The sequence below is a fragment of the Coptis chinensis genome, chromosome 7, assembly GCF_015680905.1.
Source record: "Coptis chinensis isolate HL-2020 chromosome 7, ASM1568090v1, whole genome shotgun sequence".
Taxonomy (NCBI): domain Eukaryota; kingdom Viridiplantae; phylum Streptophyta; class Magnoliopsida; order Ranunculales; family Ranunculaceae; genus Coptis; species Coptis chinensis.
This window is the reverse complement of record NC_141462.1, coordinates 14535281-14557752: the sequence shown is the minus strand read 5'-3', so window position 1 is coordinate 14557752 and position 22472 is coordinate 14535281. Positions and strand designations below refer to the sequence as shown.

General features: G+C 37.0%; 1 protein-coding gene and 1 long non-coding RNA gene across 6 annotated transcripts; both read left to right on the top strand.

The window, feature by feature from the left end:
* Window positions 1-1793: 1793 nt before the first annotated feature.
* Window positions 1794-3384, top strand: LOC147486173 (uncharacterized). The gene is made up of 3 exons (XR_015202755.1): window positions 1794-1895; window positions 2435-2475; window positions 3278-3384. It is a non-coding gene; the product is annotated as an uncharacterized LOC147486173 (long non-coding RNA).
* A 6303-nt stretch (window positions 3385-9687) lies between these two features.
* Window positions 9688-13880, top strand: LOC147486172 (regulatory-associated protein of TOR 1-like). Of its 5 annotated transcripts, none has more exons than XR_015202940.1 (6): window positions 9688-9744; window positions 9928-10454; window positions 11380-11463; window positions 11670-11780; window positions 12096-12220; window positions 12490-12789. XR_015202940.1 is itself a non-coding variant. In XM_086574911.1 (6 exons), the coding sequence occupies exons 5-6, from the start codon at window positions 12639-12641 to the stop codon at window positions 13610-13612; spliced, it is 807 nt and encodes a 268-aa protein (XP_086431037.1). In that variant the 5' UTR covers window positions 9726-9744; window positions 11380-11463; window positions 11670-11780; window positions 12096-12220; window positions 12490-12638; the 3' UTR covers window positions 13613-13880. The 5 variants fall into 5 exon arrangements, 4 of the variants coding, with proteins under 4 accessions (XP_086431039.1, XP_086431037.1, XP_086431036.1 ...); XM_086574911.1 differs by lacking the exon at window positions 9928-10454 and adding an exon at window positions 13278-13880 and having other exon boundaries at window positions 9726-9744; window positions 12490-13110; XM_086574910.1 differs by lacking the exon at window positions 9688-9744 and adding an exon at window positions 13278-13880 and having other exon boundaries at window positions 12490-13110.
* Window positions 13881-22472: the final 8592 nt, after the last annotated feature.

The following is a 22472-nucleotide window of genomic DNA, read 5'->3' as shown; positions in this document are numbered from 1 at the left end:
AATACCTTCAGAAAGTAATTTCTCATTTTGGTATGGAGAATGCAAAGTCGGTTTCTATTCCTTTGGCTGGGCATTTTAGGTTTTCAGCTAAGTTCTCTCCTAGTTCGGTGGAGGAACAAAAGCATATGGTTAATGTTCCTTATGCTAGTGCAGTAGGTAGTTTGATGTATGCTATGGTGTGCACACGCCCAGACATTTTATAGGCAGTTAGTGTTGTAAGTAGGTATATGGTAAATCCTGGGAAGCATCATTGCGAGGCAGTGAAATAGGTACTAAGGTACTTGAAGGGTACCTTGGATGTGAGATTAGTTTATAGTGGAGGCACTTGTTATGTTAGTGGGTATGTGGATTTAGATTATGCAGGTGATCTAAATAGACGACGATCGACTACTGGTTATGTGTTTATGATGCATGGTGCACCGGTTAGTTGGAAGTCTATGCTATAGGCTACAATTGCTCTATCTACTACTGAGGCAGAGTATATGGCAGTGACAGAGGCAGTGAAGAGGCACTATGACTTCGAGGTCTTCTAGATGATATGGGTATTGAGCAGAACAATATTGCTTTATTTTGTGATAGTCAGAGTGCTATTCATTTCACTACAACAAATGGCCTTTTTAGCGACAAAAGTTTTAGCGACGACAGGATATCGTAGCCAATGATTGCTTTTGACGACGTTTTCAATCGTAGCCAATACTATTTTGACTTGCTTCTGAAAAATATTTTTACTGACGAGTTTTAGCGTTGGCAAAAGTTGTAATCGTTATTAGTTGAACAAAAATATAGTTTTGGCAACGTATTCAACGTTGTAAATTGATTTTTATATTTTAGCTACGTTTAGGAGCGTTGGTGATTGTATTTTAGTACCGATGTTATTTGAAATCATTGCTAGTAATGGGGTTTCAACTACACAATAATACACGTCACTAATTCACTTGATATTAGGGACAAAATTATCATTGGAAAATATCAAATTAGTTTGGTGAACAAAATTTCTTAGTTACGGCGCTCTATTTTTCGCTAAAGCCCGCTCTATTTTTTTTGCTATTGCCGCCTATTAAGAAAATAAAGAAATTAAAATGGAAACCTAAGTTTCACCAAAATAGAAAACTAGAAAAGAAAACAAAATAAATAAATAAAAACACGTCTCTTTTCTCTCCTTCTCCCACACCTCCATCTTTCTCTCTACTGAATCACCCTTTTCTCACAGCCCGCTCAATCAAATCAATACACCAACACCGGCGAAAGGTGAGGCTATGTCTATCTTAACAATATATCATGCCCTTCTCACAAACTGATGTTAAACTCTTCACTCTAATTTTCATGAACTCAGAACAACTCAAACTCTCATTTCTCTCTTTTTCTCTGAAGAAAAGCTAGGGTTTACCAACGCAGGTAGAATTAAACTCTTTACTCTCTTTCTTCTCTTTGTGAATTTGGTTTTTTATGTTTGTTCATAGTAGCATTTGCTGCCACTGCCGCTTTTAAGGTGACTACTTTCTCACCTTCCTCTTCCGTTTCCATTAGCAATGAAAAGAGTGAGCTTTTCTTAAAACTTGAAAAGGAGTGAGCTTTTGACAAAAGAAACTTGTTTTTATTGATCTACTGGTTAAATAAGATGGAACTCTACATCATGAACTTAAAGTTAAGGATCACGCCAAGACTCTTCTCTTGGTGGAGAAGCCCGGTCACTCGATCACTATTTTCGGCTGCAGGTATGCTCGCTTGTCTTTCTGTGTGATTTTATTGTTTTGGATTTGTTTGTAGTTGTTTAATTATTTTATTGTTTGGTTAGGAACCCTGACGAGATTCCATGGGCTGATACTGCAGCTGAATATGTTGTTGAATCTACTGGTGCGTTTACTACTAAGGACAAAGCTGCTGCTCATTTGAAGGTTTGCTTTCGTGTTCTAGCCTCCAATGTTTGTTTATATTGACCGATCTGTGTTCTGTGGTTTGTAAATGTTTATAAAAGTGGGATTATTATATTATAGTTCATGAAATTGAGATTTCTTATTGATACTATTTTGAAATGAAATAGTTTTAGTTAGTTAATTCTAAAATGGGGTTATGTAGTTTGTTTCTTAGTATGTGCAGTGATCTGTGTCTACGCAAATGAAGTGACAGTTCAGAGTAGAATAATGATATATTTAAAAGTAACTAAAATTTGCTTGGTTGGATATCTACTTAAATACTACTAATAAGATTGAAATGAATTTGATTTCATTTTATTCCTAGAAGAAATTCTACTGATAGGATTGAAATGAACAACATTACCAGTAGATCTTAACAGTTTCCATCTTATTTTTGGATGGGTTGATGCTATTTGATCTATTGTTACTGCAAATCTCATAAAACAATTTGTTTTTTTTGCTTGAAGGATCATTCATCTCTTGCTTTACTAACGTTTATCTATATTTCACTCTCCATCTAGGAACCAACAGTTTCGAGAGGTTTTTTTTTTCTTGCATAAAGGTACATTCTTTAGATTAATATGATTTTATGTTGGGACCAATAAATAACACAACATTTTGCGTATACATTTTATCATTATTACTGAATATAGAAGCATTTGTTATTGTTAATATGAATTTATCCGCACTTGTTGGCTTTTAATGCAAAGGAGCCGAGATTCCCGATGCAATTTGTTTATGTGCTTGTTACTCTACACTTGTTTGAATAATTTCCTGAGAAGCATTTGAATGGGTTGATTGGATTGGTTTTTTGTCTTAAATAAGTTGTTATACGGAAAATGGTGGTAGTTGGAGGGGCTAGAACAAACGAGGTTTCTTTTAGTACAATATGTCATTCATGGGATCACGAGTTTTGTGAACTGGGTTATGAGTTTATCATACTGTTATAGACAACTTTGGTCTCTTTTAAGTACTATTATTGGTAGTATTATTTTGTCATAGTAAAAAAATGTCATTGAAGTCAGTATGTTACTAATTGGAAAGAGCGAGTGTTAGTCGTAAAGGAAAAGTGGATATCTTGTTCATGAGCTAACATTAGAAAGGAGTCCAACTTATAATGATGTGGCAAGTTTCTTACACTTGCTTATTCTGTCAATGAATGCATATCTTGACCTCTTTTTCTGTCTGGTATTGTATCATGCGTTAGAGATAAGTAATATATGAGTTTACATCAATTGGCAGAGTTCTAACATTTGGTAGTCATTTTTGGTGAAAGGAGCTCTGCCCTTTTTTTTTTTTTTTTGAAAATGTTCTATCTTATAAGGATTGTTGTGTTGTTTATACTTTCTTCTTCTTTTTGATAGTAGTCTGATTGGCCTCTGTTTGTTGCTAACAATCTGAGAAGGCAATTTCGTATCACAATTCTGGCACTGTGGAGTTTATAGTGGACACAGTCTCTGGCCACTTTTATTTTATGGAGATGAACACTCGTCTGCAGGTGCATTGATAATTAGTTCTACTCTTTGTGCTTTTATAATGTAATTAATCACTTATGTTTACTGAAAACATAGAAAACCTTGTTCAGGTTGAGCATCCCGCGGATCGAGATGATTGTTGGTCAAGATCTTGTAGAATGAATATTATATTATTTGGTTGAATGGAGAATCTCTTCCCTTAAGTCAGGCATAGGTACCTCTAACAGGTAAACTTTACTGTAGAACAGCTATGTCTTGTCACTTGTGAGTTTTTATCCCTAAAAACTATGAAAGATAATGATTAATTCTGAAGCTATTAACCCCTAGCTTCTTCTAATAAAAAAAAAAAATCTGAAGCTACGAAAAGAAGAAAAAGATAAAAGGTCTACAAAAGTTAGCGAATCGTCGAGAAGAAAATAGAAAAGAAAAAGAAGTTACTTGGACCATGCACTACTTGATATGTTCACTGGAACTTTTTTTAAATTGATTTTGTATCCATGCACTACTTAATCACTTAGATTTCAAATGAAAAGCATCTTTGTAGAACAACCAAGCTAGATTAGGGGGGGAAAAAAAAGAATATTCAAGCTTTTATCTAACCGGTCATGCATGTAACCACTAACCGGATCCCGATAATATAATGTTGATTCCAAATGGGCATTTGTATTCTTCTTCCATTCTAGATCATATTCTAGAGTAAGATTTTAACATGTTTTTGCTACTTCCCATCGCAATAATAGGGCATGCCTTTGAAGCTAGGATTTATCTTTGAAAATGTGCCAAAAGGATTTCTTCCCAAGCAGATGTTCTTAATCATTATGATCCAAGAACCATCTCTTCAACAGGTGCACAAACATGTGAACTCATTCATTTTCTAGTCATATATCAATGTTAGCCTAGAGGATTAGAAAAAATCAATATTTCCAAATCCTATACACATGCACAAAGCACGATCGAAGTTAGGAAGTCCCAAAGGAAGGTTCACACTAAAGAGGTCTCTAGTCTAAGGCAAACCTTCATGCTAATTAGATGATCCTAAATCCCCGACTATCCGATCCCATTCTTTCGGCTGTTTTTATTAGGAGGAATTTTAAATAGTTGAGAGATCAGATTGTGAGGATCATGGAATTTTCCTTCTTCACTAAGTCTTCACTTGAATTGCACTAGACTTAGAACATTGTTACTTATCCTTATTCAGTTTTTTGTTGATGTTCTACCATTGAACAGTTCGAGTTAAGACAGGAGTGGAACAAGGAGACAATGTCAGCATACATTATGATCCAATGATAGCTAAGCTTGTAGTATGGGGAGAAAACCGCAGTGCAGCATTAGTTAAAATGAAGGATTGCTTGTCAAAATTTCAGGTATACGATTGTTACAGTTGCAATGTCATAGTCTTTTATGGTCTGCACTGCACTAAATAAACCACAATGGATCTTTTATATCATCACGTAGTGGCTCTTACACACTCTAACGCCAAAGAAAAATGGATATGTAATATATCCTTCACTCTTTAGACATTAAACTAAGAGTGACACATGAAAAAATGGTTGTCTGCTCATCCATTTCGTTCTTTTATCTAGAGACCTTTCTTCAAATGGGTGTAAGTGTATTTATGTCTCTTGGTAGTGGTGCTGTATCATGTCTGGTGGCCTATCTTAGTTGAATTTTTGCTTTCTTAGTTGTGTTCACTGGATTTTAATTTTGTCTTGATCTAAAACTATTATATTTTTGGTTTCACATTTTTTTTTGGGTGATCTAATGGATAACATCTTAATGTGCAGATAATTTTACGTCAAAAGAGAAATGATATTATTTTTTGTGAAGAAATGGTGATAAGGAAATGCAAGAGGCTTTCGATGAATCTAAATGCTATTAGTCAATTTTTTATTTTTTTGTGAAGACGGGTTCATTCGCAACTTACTTGAGGGATGTTTAGAATTGTGTTTGTTTAAGTTAATATTTTTATTAAGATGATTTTAGAAAAAATTTATGAAAGGGGATGATGCAACTCTATTTTGTTTCTAAGTGAGTGAATTGACTCATTTTTATTTATTGAAATTTTGTTGTGTATTACATATTATTAAATAATTGATGTTCTAGTTGTTTTATTTTAGGTTTATTTGTTAAATGGTAATTGGATGGGAGGGGGGACATGTGAAAACTGTACAAATGGTGCAAAAAAATTAACGACAATATTAGTAATGAAAATAGTCTCATCTATTGTCTCTAGCGATGATTAGAACGTTGCTTAAAACACTCAAAATTCAAATATTTTAGAGTTTTGACGACGATAAAAACGTCGCTCAAACACTCAAAATTCAAATATTTTAGACCTTTGACGACGATAAAAACGTTGCTAATAACACCAATTTTTCAAATATTTTGGACTTGTAGTGATGATCAAAACGTCGTCAATAATACTAAATTTTTCAAATTTTTGGGCATTTACCGGCGATAGAAACGCGTTATTAAGTAAAGCCTCATTATTGACGATTTGGCAAACGTCGCAAAACATTCACCTTTTGCGACGTTATTGTATTGAGAACGCGAAAATAAATTAGCGACGAAATTCGGACAATGACGACAGTTACTATCGTCGCTGAAGGTGCCACATTTAGCGACGTTAAAAAAGCGCAGCTCTATATAATTGCCGACTATATCATTGGCTACGATGTGGAAACACTTCAAAAATCATCGCTAAATATCATGGGCGACATTTTATCAATATTCAGCGACGTTTATTTTTGTCGCTAAAGACCCTGTTTCTTGTAGTGTTTGTCGAAGAACTAGGTTCATCATGCTCGGACCAAGCATATTGATGTCTATTATCACTTTATACGGGATGTCATTGGGGATGGTGACGTAGTATTTGAGAAAGTGGACACCCATGACAATCCTGCTGATATGCTGACAAATGTTGTCACCGGAATTAAGTTCCAACACTGTTTGGACTTGCTCCAAATCCTACATGCTTGATAGATCCCTTTGTGGGCATGGCCCTTCGGGGCGGTTGATTGCGAGTTCTGGATGGATGTGTTCGGCTCGGTTTTATGTGTTAAAACCTCACCGAGGTGGAGAATGTAGAGAAAAAGACATTTTCTCTCTTTGGTATCGAGCGCGCCCCGCCCTCGATTTTGCCTGGCAAACGGCGCGCACCGTGCTCATGTCTTAGTCGACCTCCAGGTGGTTGAGCGCGCCCCGCCCGCGACTTTGCCTGGACAAGGGCGCGACCCGCGCTCCACCGTATTTCAATAGACTTCGACTATTTTCGGAAGTTTTTTGGAAACAGTATAAATATAAGTTTTTTTTTGTAAAAACTGAACCTAACCAAAACCAAGATAGAGAGAGATTAAAAGAGAGCAATTCTTAGTGAGTTGAGTGTTCATTCTTTGTGAGTGAACAGAGAAATCTTGTAATCTGTTACTCTGGACATTAAGGAAAGCTTGGAATTTGCAGTGTGGACGTAGGTAAATTGCCGAATCACGATATATCTTTGTCTTGTGGTTTGTTCTCCTTTACATTAATAATTTTACTTTATATGTTTGTTATTTGATATTGACAAATGTTGGGATATTACTTGGAAGGTGTTGAAGTTTTGTCTAGTGAGAATGATCGATCCTTGTGTAGGATTGATCTATTTGTTGTGGATAACATTATTTCCGCATTGTGTAATTCACAATAGTTAATGACTAGTTGGTTTTCATTGGATTTAATTCCCCAAATAAGTTAAACAAATAGATAACATTGGTCATCAGTAATGTGATCACTGCACAGTGCATTTCTACTCACTGGATCGATCTTAATTTGAAGAGTGAATCATGTTTCACAGTCATAAAAAAGCAAAACAGTTTTCCATCTTCAAATCACATTGGGTCCTATTGTTTTTAAAACCCTTAAAGTATAACCTGATAAAAGACTGATGGAAACAACACCAACCGACCATTATGATGAAAGAAAAAGAGGTGTATAATATACTCAATGCCATAAGGGTGCACACATGTGCGACGTGCTTTCATTTGCAAATTTTAATGGTGTAAGTTAGGTTAGTTTAGGGTTCATCTTTTTCAAGACCTCCTCAATAGCAGAAAAAATGCAGAGAAATAAATAAATGGAATGAAAGGGGTTGGAAACTTGGAACAAAGGTGCGCTACCCATTGTTCTTCATGATGAAATGACGGAAAGATTGTACAGCTACATCAAGATTTTGAGAAAGAAAGACGGAAAGATTGTACAGCTACATCAAGATTTTGAGAAATAAATGGTATGAGAATCTTGACTTAGTGTTTAACAAAGATTTTGCCCTTAAAGCCAATAGTCTCTATTCCTAAGAAAATAGAAAGATTTCTATTAGATTGGTTTATGATTAGAAACGGGCCCATGATAAAGATATGAATGGTATAGTATGATGAGTCTTTCATTTTGTCTGCTTATAATTAGAGTTAAAAAGGAGATTAAAATGAGAATTATCGAAAAAAAAAGGAGATTAAAATGAGAATTATCGAAAAAAAAAAGGAGATTAAAATGAGTGAGCCAAGGTTGACGAGTTCAATAATTACATTGTCTTGCTGACGCTGAGTAAAGACGTAGCGCTACTTATACCCTGCTAATTCCAAAAAAATATTTGGTAGTCACTGGTCACATTGAGCCATTGAGGTATATCCACACATAGAATGCCAGTTATGCAACTTATCACATCTTTACTTGGGCCTTGTTGGTGGAGAACAGGAGAAGCTGTTATAAGCAGGTTTACTTTTGAGCCATTTTTATATGTGGTGAGTGGGAGGGCAATTGGGATGAAATAGTTCTATTTCATCCCATTCCATAGAGCCCAAGATGAACCTATCAAACTTCCTGAATGTCTCAGTCATCAAATTCCGTTTTATGACATAAGAAAGACAGAATTTCAGGCCAACATGAAGTTGTGTTTTGGTTTTGTTATTTATATTAGGAGATACATATAGTGGTTAGCTTGTTAGATTAAAGGGATTTAGTGTGTAGAAGAAGAAGAAGAAGAAAGAATGGAGGCACAAGAAGAAGGTAGGGTTTAGAGTATCTTTTACTCTAACCTACAATTGTTATTTATACTGGATGACTAAAATAGTAACTACTTAACTAAGGGACGGTCTCACACTTATAGAATGTGTGAGACCGACACTACATACTTCAACACCCCTCTTTAAGCTAGAGCATAGATATCGCTTATGCCCAGCTTGTTACCAATATAACTCAAAACTGGACGAATCACTGGTTTGGTGAAGATATCAGCTAACTGATCTCGAGAAGCCACATAAGGAGTACTTACACTACACCATAATAGGATATTTGCAACACACACCTTTTTTGATTTGCAACGATTATTTACCGTTAGTAAATTTCCAACGCTAAATAAGCGTTGGCAATATTGTAAAAAGCGTTACTTTATTTGGTTGAATTTCCGAATTAATTGCTAACAACTTAAAAAGCGTTGGAGAAGTGTTACAAATTAAAATTTTGAAAATTTCTCAAAGAAAAAAAAAAAAAACGAAATATCATTGAGTTAAAACGAAAATTTCTTTCTCTCCTCCTCGCTCTCTAAAATCCTCCCACTCCCTATACTTCACCTCCCTCAAAAACAACTACCACCTCGATTTCCATCTCGCCATCGATTCTAATCTCAAATTATCTCAACACGGAGAGTATTTATAATGACAAACTTAATTTTATTCTCTCCAACTGCTCGTAAATTTGGTGGGTCTCTAGATTTGAATTCTGTTTTGGGGTTTGTTGATTCCGAGAATTTGATTCTTATCTCAAGAACATTTTGGTAAGCCAGCCTGTACCAAAGATATAGGTCTTAGGGTTCCACACCAAGATACAATTTTGAGCTTTTCAACATCCCTTGACTTGCCCTAGTCTCATCCATCAATTTTGAAAAGGTCTATAGTTTCGTCTATTTTTGTTCATTTTTTTCCTTTTTCATACTATATGCTTTTCCTCGCCAACATTCTCGCATAGTTTCCATTTTTTTTTTTTTTTTTTTTTTTTTTTTGAAATTTATTTTGAATTAGGGATGCGTGTTTTGTACCCTCTCATCAGCATTTGGACATTTACTACTGTTTCGTTTAGTCACTGTGTACATCATATAATCTTTTGCATTTTGGATTTTTAGATTTGTTTTTCAGTCAATAAGTCCGAGGCCCTTAATTTTGTTCCAAGCTATATTAGTTTACGTAAACTTTGTGCCGTTGTTATCTACGAAAAGCTATTCATTGTTATCTTTTTTTCTGAGAAGCTCTTATTCAAATGAAAATTCTGCAGGTAGCTCAAGAGATAGAATCGGGCTTAAGTTTCAAAATGACTTTATCACTCAGCTGGTAATCATCTTAATATCTTACAAGTTTGTGTACTAAGTTACTAACTTCTTAAATTCTAGCATTTTAGTTCTAGAGTTTTAGTTCCATATATATATATATATATATATTGCTCTTAAAAAGCATACTCATCATAGAGAAAGTCATCCACTCATCCTAATAATCAATTTTTTTTTGCAAATCTAGATTTTACAACAGAGCATCTGTACCGCCTTTCAAATCGACTGATCTAGCAAATCAACTTTTTAGATGAGTTCCATAGTTTTGGACAGGACAGGTGGGAACCAGGAGGTAAAGCCTCTGTTAAAGCAATCGGGCAAATGCTAGTATACTAGCTTACTAGCTTTAGTAGCTTGTGTACTAGCCTGTTAAAGGAAGCAGGGGTACGCTGATTTGGGATGCTAACTAAGTAGATGCGTAAGCGAGGTGCGAAAGCAAGCGGGCAACAAGTGGATCGGGCTAATGGTTTATTTGCTCGTTAGGCTTTCCTGTTCAAGCAGGCATAGGAACAGTTAAGCCAGCATAGAGCAAAGCTCAACCAATAGGCTATTTGCTATAGTTCAAAGCTCTGTTCATAGAAGGTCCGGAGACATGAGAAGGTGGTTTACTTACTTGCTGCCTTTAAGAGCAAGGCGGTCTAGCTGCTGTTCCAAACCTTTCATGCCACCTAAAGGGAGAACGAGATGCGAAGAATGGGCAAAGGAGCAGATCAGGTTGTTTACTTACTTTTGTACTAAGCGAGAAATGTTGTGTGTTAAAGGAGTACTTTATTTGGGCTGCTAAGTAGAAGTAGAAGCTATAGGCTTAAGGCTTTCAGAACGCTAAGGTGGAAGCTAGCTACTTGCTTGTTAAAGGTGCTTGCCCGCGGCTATTTGTGGATCTGGAGTTCTGCCCTATAGCCGATTGTGCTACTTTCAATCCTTAGTATTAGTAAGGATTAGGTGAGAGGGCGCCTATCTCATAGCTGTTACTGTGCTTTCTGGATACCTTTCCATGCTTTAACAAGCCAGCTATGCACCTTGCTCTTATAAGCAAGTAGCTTTGATTTGGGAATAAGCTGGAAGTAAAGTAGTATGAGTTGAAGTGAAGGGCGCTAGTAAATAATGATAAGTAGAGCGGAACACCGTTGGCTGAACAAAAGACGTATGACTTGAGAAAGTAAGATCTCCGATCTGTTGTCGGGAAAAGGAGCTCTAATGGTACTTTAAAATAAGAATAATAGGGACTAATAGCCAAATACAGGCTTTTGAGTTTGTAGCTAGGCAGCTACTCTCTAACTTCCAGCTATTCTTCCTTCTCTTATGGGACTTGAAGCCAAGTAAAGGCAGCTTGCTGTTGAGTTATAGTCTTTAAGATATGGGACTTAGGCGGGGAACCTCAGTTAAACAAACTAGTAATCTAATCAGTCATATAATCTTAGGCTTCGCTACCTGACTTATCAGCCAGCAAGTAAACTACCTTAACCCCCTGAAATCTAAGTAAGGAGTTGGCAGCGTTTCGAGCTAGGAGTTGAACCAAGGCCGATATTCCGGACTTAGAGATAGTAGTTCCCAAGTATGATATGAAATAGGAAGGATAAAGGCCTTGTCCTCATCTTCCTGTACTTTCATTTTAAGACTTTAGCATTATTTATTGCAGGTTTTACTTAGCCAATGCCATCGATTTAGAGCACTGGTACTTCTTGGTAGATTTCTTGACATGGGACCTTGGGCTGTTGATCTGGTAATTTGCTCTGTTGTTCTTTTTATTATTTGATTACAAATTTGTACTCGTGGTTTTTGCGAATGTTCTGTGAGAATGGATTATGCATCTAATGTAATTTATGAATATTACATGTGTAATGGACAGTCCTGGACTCCTGGCGAATATGGTACCAAAGTACATAGTAGGCCTAAGGTTTTCTTATGGAATTTTCGCTGTTCTTGTAGGCTTTATCTGTTGGAATCTTTCCATATGTTCTAAAATTGCTACAAACATCAGCAATGGAATTGAGGCAAATTCTTGTTTTCATATGGACGAAGATCCTTGCTCTAGATAAGGTATTACTAAATAAGCCTTTTTTTTTGTCTCTATGGTAATGTTTTGCTTCTAGTCCGGTCAACTTTGGGAATGATTTTCATTTTTACTTAAGGTATTCTTGTTAAATATGTAAATGATCTTTGCACAAAGATCTTTCTTTATCAACAGTGTATGGACATTTATCATGGTAGTTCATTAGCCTCTATGAAATGAAGTCTCGACTAGTTAGGTACCTATAAAAAAAGTGAGCTCTAGTTTATGAAAAGATCAACACCATCCTAGGCGCATGCGTAATAATTCTAAATAATTCTTGACATTGGATCTGATTCCTTCAGAGATGTTGGAGGGGACGAAGACTCGGATGACGATGAAAAGGTTAGGGCCGAGCTAAATATTGTCAAAAGTCTGCTGACTTTTGTTTCAGATGGAAGCCCATTGGTTAGGGCAGAGCTTGCTGTTGGTAAGTGAATTTGAGCGCCACTTTTCATGAGTGTAATGTTATTACATGAAAAAGGATGAATAATTCATAAGAGGGATGAAGGAGTCATTGCTTTTTAGTTTTTAAGGGGATGTGGGTAATTTTGGCTTGAAATTAATTCTTCATGCACGTAAAGTACCATTATAACATTTTTCACACCTGTTTGGATCTGGTGGACGAGGAAAAATTGTCAGTGTTGTATACACTTTTACCTATAAATTGTTAATTGCTCAAGTGCATTCTTTTGACAGCTTTTGCACGCTTTGCTTTTGGTCACAATAAGCACCTGAAGTCCATTGCTGCTGCCTATTGGAAGCCACAGTCAAACTCTCTACTGAGTTCCTTACCTTCTTTGGCTAATATTAATGGCCCAGGCGGGTATAATGGCACGGGCCAGTACATGCAGGGTGGAAGTTCAGTTCCATCCCAAATTGGTCCTGTATTGAGGGTTGGTAGTGATAGTACATCTGTGGGTCGTGATGGAAGGGTGGCCACAAGCATCCCTCTTGCTACTCCTGGTATAATGCATGGGTCTCCGTTATCAGATGATTCGTCTCAGCATTCTGATTCTGGCATTATGATAAATGACAGTGCTAGTAATGGGGTCATTAGCTATTCGAGACAGAGACCTCTTGACAATGGGATGTATTCTCACTGTGTCTTGGCCATGTGTACTCTAGCAAAGGACCCATCGCCTCGCATAGCTGGTCTTGGCCGGCGCATACTCTCAATGATCGGTATTGAACAAGTGATTGCGAGGACACTTCGATTTGGCGGTAGCAGTGTTCGCCAGGGCGATCCCACCATTTCATCTCCTTCCCCTAATCTTGCTGGACTAGCACGATCATCTTCTTGGTTTGACATGAATGCAGGTATTTAATTTTGGTTGCATTAAACTGGATTATACCAAAGGTTGCTGATGTGATCTTGGTTCTCAGATTCATCGTCATCAACTACATGATTTTCTGTATCTTTTTTGATCCCAGTGTTCTGATCTATTATTGATCATTAAAATTTGTCACTGCCTTCTTCCTGGCAGGTCATTTACCTCTGACATTTAGAACCCCACCTGTTAGTCCCCCTCGACAGAATTTCCTTACGGGAATGCGTAGAGTTTGTTCTTTAGAGTTCAGACCGCATTTGCTAAACTCTCCAGACTCAGGATTGGCTGATCCACTTTTAGGTGCTGCTAGTTCTGGTGTTTCAGAATGTAGTTTGCTTCCACAATCAACAATATACAATTGGAGCTGTGGTCATTTTTCGAGGCCGCTTCTAACTGCAGCAGATGATAATGAAGAAATATTATCAAAAAGAGAACAAAAGGAAAAGCTTGCACTTGATCGCATAGCTAAATGCCAACGCTCTTGTGAGTAAACTTTTTTGGTTATTTTGATTGGATAGAGTTCTAGTTTTATTTCGTTGTGGCTTCTATCTCAAGGGGTGCGGCAACTTTGAAAGAGTTGAGGTTCCAAGACTTTGTTTTAAGTAGAATTTCATTGTTATGTAATGTATTGGTGTTGTAGTCCCTGTAGATCAGATATTAGAGTCTCGTAACTTAGTGCCATACTATGTGGAGGTCTATAATGTAACTTTGTCACATTTTATAACTAAATGAAATTTATTCTTACTAGTTGAAAACAAATGTTTTATTTCGTTCTGTTGATTGTTTTCTGCTGATTTGTGTGACAATTACTAATCCGGTTAAAAGCGTTGCAAAGTTTGCTTTGCAACGCTTTTAACTTTAGTAATTGTCACTTTGCAACGGTTAATAACCGTTGGAAAATTTGGTTTGCAACGCTCCCCTTGCTTTGCAACGCTTTTTAACCGTTAGTAATTGTCACTTTGCAACGGTTAATAACCGTTGGAAAATTTGGTTTGCAACGCTTGCTTTGCAACGCTTTTTAACCGTTAGTAATTGTCACTTTGCAACGGTTAATAACCGTTGGAAAATTTGGTTTGCAACGGCAAAAAACCGTTGCAAATATTTCCAACACTTTACCGACGCCCTATTTGCAACGCTTTAAAAGCGTTAAAATTCGCATACGGTTTTTGCCGTTGCAAATAGCCTGTTATGGTGTAGTGTTATCTCCTTTGTTTCAACCTTATGTCTGACATAATGACAATAATCTACCTCTATGTGCTTAGTTCTCTCATGAAATACTGGATTAGAAGCGATATGAATGGCTACCTAATTGTCACAGTGAAGAGGGATGGAGAATCGCGTACCTCGAAACCTAATTCATGTAGCGGATTACTTAATCCACATTAAATCACTGAATCCCTTTGAGCCATAGCTCTATACTGCGACCTCCTCGCACTAGACTTTGACACAACTGTTTGCTTTTTACTCTTCCATGTCACCAAATTTCTACAAAGGAAAGTACAATACCCAGTGGTGGATCGTCTATCTGAAACTGATCCTGCATAATCAACATTTGAATATCCAACAACATCAAAATTTTCATTAGAACGATAGACCAATCCACGACCAGGAGAACCTTTCAAATACCTCAGAATACGAATAACTACCTGGTAGTGAGGAATCCGGGGCGAGTAATAGTAGCATAGATCAGCTTTCCCACCAATTTACGGTATACCTCAATATCAGCATACATCTCTCCAACATCCGGCTGGAGTTTGTCGTTCGAATCTATAGGAGTCTCTACTGGGCGAGCTCCTAAATTACCGGTCTCACTGAGCAGGTCTAATACATACTTTCTCTGTGAGAGATGAATTTCACCAGGGAACCTGGTAACTTCAATGCCTAAGAAATACTTTAGTTCTCCTAGATCTTAGGTCTGAACTGTCTTGAGAGATTGACTTTAAGTCGATCAATACCCTGTTTGTCAGACCCTGTGACAATGATATCATCAACATACACAACTAAGACAATAATCCCTTGGCTTGGGTCTTTTCGGTAAAATCTGGAATGATCATATTCACACCTAGTCATTCCATTAGCCATCAAAACCTGACTAAACTTCACAAACCAAGCTCTAGGAGACTGCTTGAGCCCATAAAGAGACTTCTTTAATCGACAGACTTTCCCCCCTTGAGCAACAAAACCATGAGGTTGAACCATATAGATTTCCTCCAGAAAATCGCCATGTAAAAAACATTCTTGACATCCAACTGAAATAGAGGCCAGTGATGATGAACAGCAAGAGAAATCACAATACGCAGCACAGAGACGAGCTTTGTAACCGGAGAAAACATCTCGGAGTAATCAATACCATACGTCCGGGTAAAGCCTTTTGCAACCAGATGAGCCTTTAAATGAGAAATAATATCATCCGGATTATGCTTAATAGTGAAAACCCACTTACAAGCAACCGCTTTCTTCCCAAAAGAAAGATCTGTAAGAACCCAAGTGTCATTAGAATACAAGGCACTCAACTCCTCGTCCATTGCTTGCTTCCAGCTAGGATGAGATAGAGCATCCATGTAGTTAGACGGGACAGAGACAGACAATATGGACATAGCAAAAGACTTGACAGATGGTGGTAAATGATCAGTGGAAACATACTTAGAAATAGAATACTAAGCATACTTACTAGGAAGACGCATACTGGCAGGTGGACGTTCAAGTTTTCAGAGGGCAATAGGAACATCGAGGTCAGATGGAATGGCAATAGGATCCACATACACAGTGGGAAGAGGTGAGAGCAGCGGAGTAGTTGAACTTTCGGCCTCAAACTCTGGAATGGCAATCGAGCAGATCTTGAAGCACCAGACCGGAAAGGCTATCGATCGGTGGGGTGGAGTCACGCTCCATCGCCTGGAACTCGACCATCAAGGGAGTGCAGGTCGTGCTCTATAAGGCCATCTATGGGCGCAGGGTGCGCTCCATCGCCTGGAACTCGACCATCAAGGGAGCGCAGGTCGCGCCCCTTCTTCCCGAGCTCCCTCGTTTTCACCAAGATCATATCCAGCAACACCAGATGGCATAACACAATTCTCAAATGGTTCAGAGGACATCTTCCCTTCTGAAGAGTAAAACAGGACATCTTCAAAAAAAGTAACATCAGCACAGACAAATGATTTGCGCAGATGAGGACTATAGCACTTGTACCCTTTCTGTGTAAGTGAATACCCAAGGAAAACACACTTAATAGCACGAGAGTCTAACTTATCACGACCCGGCTGAAGATTATGAACAAAACAGACACAACTAAAAATCCAAGGGGGAAGATAGAAAGAAGGTTAACCAGGAAAAAGAACAGAGTGTGGTGTTTTTCCCCCTAATATTGAAGATGGTATACGATTAATCAAGTATGTGGCAGTCAGGACTGCCTCTGCCCAATAAAACTTTGGGAGATTTGTTTGAAACATTAAGCATCTTCAAGAATGGGTCTGTTCTTTCTCTTAGCAACCCCATTTTGTTGAGGTGTATCCACACAGGAGGTTTGATGTGTAATGCCATGGTCATCTAAAAAACACTGGAATATTATAGATGTATAGTCTTTGGTATTATCAGTTCGAAAAACATGCATGTGTGCAGAATACCGATTAGTAATCTCAGCATAGAATTTTTGAAAAACAGAGAATACTTGAGAATGATTTTCCATAATATAAACCCAACAAACACGAGAAAAATCATCTATAAATGTAATAAAATACTTGGCTCCAAAAAGGCCAGTGGTTCTACAAGGACCCCAGACATCTAAATGGACTAACTGAAAAGGAACACTAGAACACTTATTTAACCTATTTTTGTAAGTAGCACGATGATGTTTAACTAACTCACAAACCTCACAACTTAAAGAGTGAATACTAGAAGAAATACTGGGAATTAAACTTAGCAAACAAGCCAGAGGAAGATGACCAAGACGTCTATGCCACTGAACAGGAGAGATTGAGACTGTGAGAGCCTGCTTCTGGTGAGAGTGCCCATAATCATCTTGAAAGTAATAGATGCCCTTGTTCTCATACCCCCCCACCAACTAGTGTCTTTGTCTGTAGATCCTAAAACACAACATGAGTGAAAGAAAACATGACATTATAGTGAAGAGATTGGGTGAGACAATGAACAGACAATAGATTAAAGGGAAAATTTTGAATAAGCAAGACAGAGACAAGTGATATATGACGAGTTAACTGAATAGTACCCTGACCAAGAATACTAGCCTTAGTCCTATTTGCTAATGTGACATATGATGGTGTGTGAGTATACACAAGATTAGAAAACAACTGGGGATTACCTGTCATATGATAAGAAGCTCCTGAGTCAATAACCCAAGAGTTGTTACCACTTGTATGAAGACATGTTTTACCTGAATCGGCTAGGGTCGCAGTGGGGTGGTCGGACAAACTCGATGAACTGGAAATAGCTTGTATCCGCTTCATCAGGGTTGCAAAGTCTTCTTGAACTTGTTGAAAATCAGTTACTTTTTGATCAACTACTGTGGCATTGTTGGCTTTGTGCAAAGGTGGGCGTCCTATTATATCCCAACAAAAATCAGAACTATGATTTGTGCGCCCACAATACTCACAAGGCTCAAAACTGCCAATACCACGACTACGACCACTCCTTTAGGTACGATCACCCCCACGACCACGACCCCGACCCCCTCTACCTCCTCTACCTCCATTACCACGACCGGAAGAGGGGTTGTTATTACTGCTTGGAGGGATAAATAAAGCCGCACTGTCATTGTGCTTTGGAGGAGGTGCGATATCTGAGGCAAAACGAGTAAGCCTCGGGGCACAGTAGGGAGCTTAGATTCAGCTTGAACTTGGGCTTTCACATTAACAAACTTAGGACGTAGCCCAGATAGGAATTTGGAGACTCGAAATTCCTCTCTTTGTTTCTTCAACTGATTTATGTATGTAGTAAGTGGGTGATATATATTAAGTTCTTCCCACTTGCTACGAAGAGAATTGTAATATTCAGAGATAGATATATCTCCTTGAGTGAGATCAAAGATGTTCTCATACAACTAAAATATACAAGATGTATTCTGAGATTAAGAGTATGATTCTTGTAGATACTCCCAAATCTTCTTTGAGATTTTAAAAAACCGCACAATATTACAAACATCTTTCTCCATAGTATTCCACAGGAAATTCTTAACCAAGGCGTCATATTTCGTCCAGGTTGTCTTTCCTTTATCATCTGGGGGATCTGTCAGATGATTTTCCTTACCTTTTCCAATAAGATAAACAGTAGCTGCCTCTGCCCATTAAAAGTAATTGGCAACACCCTCCAATTTGACAGAGGTCATACCAACAAAGAAAACAGATGTATTATCGAATCATCGGATTTTGGAACAACATCAGTCATTGTAAAGAGAAGAAAAACTCACTTGATGAAAAAGAATACGAAACTGCGAGACAAAGTACTACGAGCGCGTGGCGCGCTTCGAAGAAGCTTTAACTGAGCACGACCCGCGCCTGCACGTAGAGATTGAGAAAACCAGCGAGATGACGATATCATGCCTTCGCCTTATGAAAATCTGACGTACTCCTCTTTATCAAAACCGAGAGATTGCAGAAGCGAAACAATTCTAAGACAACAACTAATACTAAAACTGGAACTTTGAAACTGAGGATCTCTCTCCTAGCATTCTCTAAACAGAGTCGGCTCCGATACTATGTTATTTATGCTATGAGATACATATGGTGGTTAGCTTGTTAGGTTAAAGAAATTTAGTGTGTAGAAGAAGAAAAAGAAGAAGAAAAAGAAAGGATGGAGACACCAAAAAAAGGTAGGGTTTAGAATATCTTTTATTCTAACCTACAATTATTATTTATACTGAATGACTAAAATAGTAACTACTTAACTAAGGGACGGTCTCACAATTATAGAATGTGTAATACCGACACTACATACTTCAACAGGTTTGAACTTTGAAGTTATAAAGAGGTTGATAATATTTGTGTGTGTCGAGAGATGGAGTCACGGAGGACCATATATGCCGATGGCGATGTATAGTTGTGCTATATGTTAGCGACACGTCATGGAATGCGCATTTGTCTGTGGAGAGTTCAAGGGATGATTAGATCTCCAACTCTGAGAATGGTGCGGCGCTGAAGCCCACAACGCTAAATCAGTTCATCTCTTGTGAATTGTGATCATATATTTGTGTAAAGCGACAAAAAACTTAGTAATTCACACATAGTCCATCGACAATGATAGAATCCAATGGTAGTTAGCGCTTCGATGCACACTGTTTGTTTTTACCTAAATTGACACATGAAGCTGTCTAGAGATAGGCAACATGTATGAAAAACGCTACAAAATAGTTGGGCTAGTTGTCATATATGATCATTGATCAAGTTACTACTTACATACGCAAACCAAACATATTTTGTTTTTTACGTTGAAATCTTTGTCAACAAAATCTACCTCAATCTCTATCGATCTGAATCAAAAGAAATATGTGGACATCACTATTCACTAACTATGCATAACACTGTTAATTAGTCTATGACCTAGATCACACCATGCAATAATTATAGATAAAAAAAAAAACCTGGACTATTAAATGATTGTCGTCATGTCGTGAAGATCTTTTGAAGATGCTCTAGTACTGAAGAGTGAAGACTAGAGATACTAAAGTAGCTTGTCACATTTTACATTCTTTTCGTGCCTTCACATTACGAAAGAATTGTCTTTTCGTTATCTTACTCAAATTGGCGAAAAATTGGCCTGAAGAGCTTGAAGTCTTCAGGTGTGGGAACTACAAGTTAATGTGTGCTTCCTATGGGCTTAAATTGACCAACAAATCTAAGTTCCACAGGTCATGTAGTCCAGTGGGATCTTAAATGGGCTTCGAGTCTCCCGAGTCGGTTCAGTTTTTTCGACAAAATGTATAACTTGGTTTGGGTATGGGCTAAGCCATTATCCAATCCAAACAGTAACCACAACAACCGGCAGCAAAGTAAGCAGTGCAAACTGCAAAGAGTGCAAGAATAGAGTTTCTTTGGCTGGCAGTACAAGAATAGAGTTGTAGGATAGAAACACACAAGTAGTCAGCTATAGCAAATCAAAATTGAAGGTAGCTTACAAACACATGGTTTGAGAGCTCAAGAAAATGTTTCAAAGGACAGCGAGAAGACAGTGGCTACTGGCTTGTCTTATAACCAATGGAATTATACGTGCTGCAAAGTGTTTTGTTTTTTGTTTTCTTGGACTCATGGTATAAATTCTGTATCTTTAAAACCAACCAAAACAGTGTTTTATGGATAGAGAGTATGATTTTTACTTCCAATAGTTTGCAACATCCTACACTAGTTCGACTAGTGCAAAATGAAAAAAAAAAAATAATAATAAAAAAAAACCATTCTACGCCTCTTCAAGTTGTGCCAAATGACATGTTATTTTTTTTGTTTCTGCGCCCATTTGGTTTTTTCCATTTAACACCATTTCAACTTGCGTACGACACACCGTCCAAAATTACTCTATATATAAAGAGTAAAATCCGGATAAAGAGTACAAACCACCATTTTTCACTCCATTTTTGTGGGGATACATATCCATTGGACTCGGCCTTAGCAAATGCAAAGTGCATCTTAAATGGAGTTTGTTAATTGATTGTGGTTTTTTTAAAGAAAAAAAAAAGTGTAAATGTAGTTCAATTAATGGCAGGTTTCCTAGCCTATTCTCCGGAGTATATTCTGGCAATATTTCTCAGTTAGTTGAGCCAGTGGAAGTTAGTAACAAAGTAGTGCTAATACTGTTTGAAATTGTAAAAGTTGATTAACAAGCTACAGTAATTAAGAAGTAACTTTCTATACCTTCAAGCAAAATATAAGTTGTATAAAAGTATAAAACCCCAATTATTCATTATCTGATCCTTGAAATTATTCTACCATTTTAGATACTTTATTAAGTTAATTAGGGTTTGATATTTGATATTTTGAGATTGATGGCCTCATTCATGACATCAGTTGATGCTGCATGCTTAGCTAATTCAAGGACGACATTATGTTATTCTGAATTTAGTGGACTAAAGGCCCCACTAATTAAATGATTAGTGATAAGAACAAATTCAAATTAATAGGCATTGTTATCAACCACAATCTTAGCATATACATTCAGGAACCCCTAAGCATCCAAGATTCCATGATCCAAGTAAGGTAAAACGTGGCTTGGAAGTCAAACACTCAAACTACAGTACCGTTCAGGACTTGGGCCTACTGCTTTGACGCATGGGCCTGGAATTGGGAAGACAATTAAGTGAATTAACTCCAGGATTTTGTATCCACTTGTTTTTTTGATTTTTTTTTTCGATAATCTTGTATCCACTTGTTGTTGTTGATGTTATCCACTTTTTTTCGATAATCTTGTATCCACTTGTTGTTGTATATATATATATTTATTTATTTATTTTTTCATTAAAAAAAATGTTATTCATTTTTCCATTTTCATTCCTAGTAGAGCTAAAAATTAACCATAGAAAAGCGACAATGAAAAAGCCCCACCAAATAAATAACTTAACAAATTGATTACATAACTTAACAAACATCCCTCATCAATTAACTATCAATATATATTTTCAGTGGTTGTGCAGCTTACGGTCGGAAATTTTCATTGATAGAAACAGTCAAATGATTCTATGTAGGGCCGTCCCTGAGTTTTCAATGGCCCTGTGCAAACGGCAAAATGTGGCTCTTTTCCAGTCTTCCATCAACACAAATTGGATCATCGAAATATTTCCTTTCTTGCATTTTTGGCTGCAAAATCATCAATGAAGCTTTCAAAATTAATTTTATTTAAAAATTCATTTTCAATAGATATTAACGCTAGCCCATTTAGACTTTCTTGTGACATAGTCGATCTAAGGTATGATTTCAATAGTTTTAATTTTAAAAAACTTTTTTCTGCATACGCGACAGTAATGGGAACAATCAACAAAATTCTATAAGCTATGAATGCATTAGGAAACAATCATGTCGTTTCAAGAAATCAAGTTAGGTGAATAATATTAGACTAGATTACTTTGGAATTAAATTGAGTTATTGAAAAAATATTTAAGAAAAAGAAAAATTGATTTTAATCTCTAATTTACTTGAAAAATAATCAAAATTTAGGTGAATAAGTAATTGAGATTGATCGAAATGAAAATTAATACAAATCCACAATTGTAAAGAAAGAAATTATTGAGAATGAGAGGATACTAGATGGTCATAAGGTGAATGAGGGGGTTTTTTTTTTTTTACTATTTCTTTTTGTATTTGAGTAATTGAGGGCAACTCAAGCAATTAATTGGAGTGATTTTCTAAAAAAAAA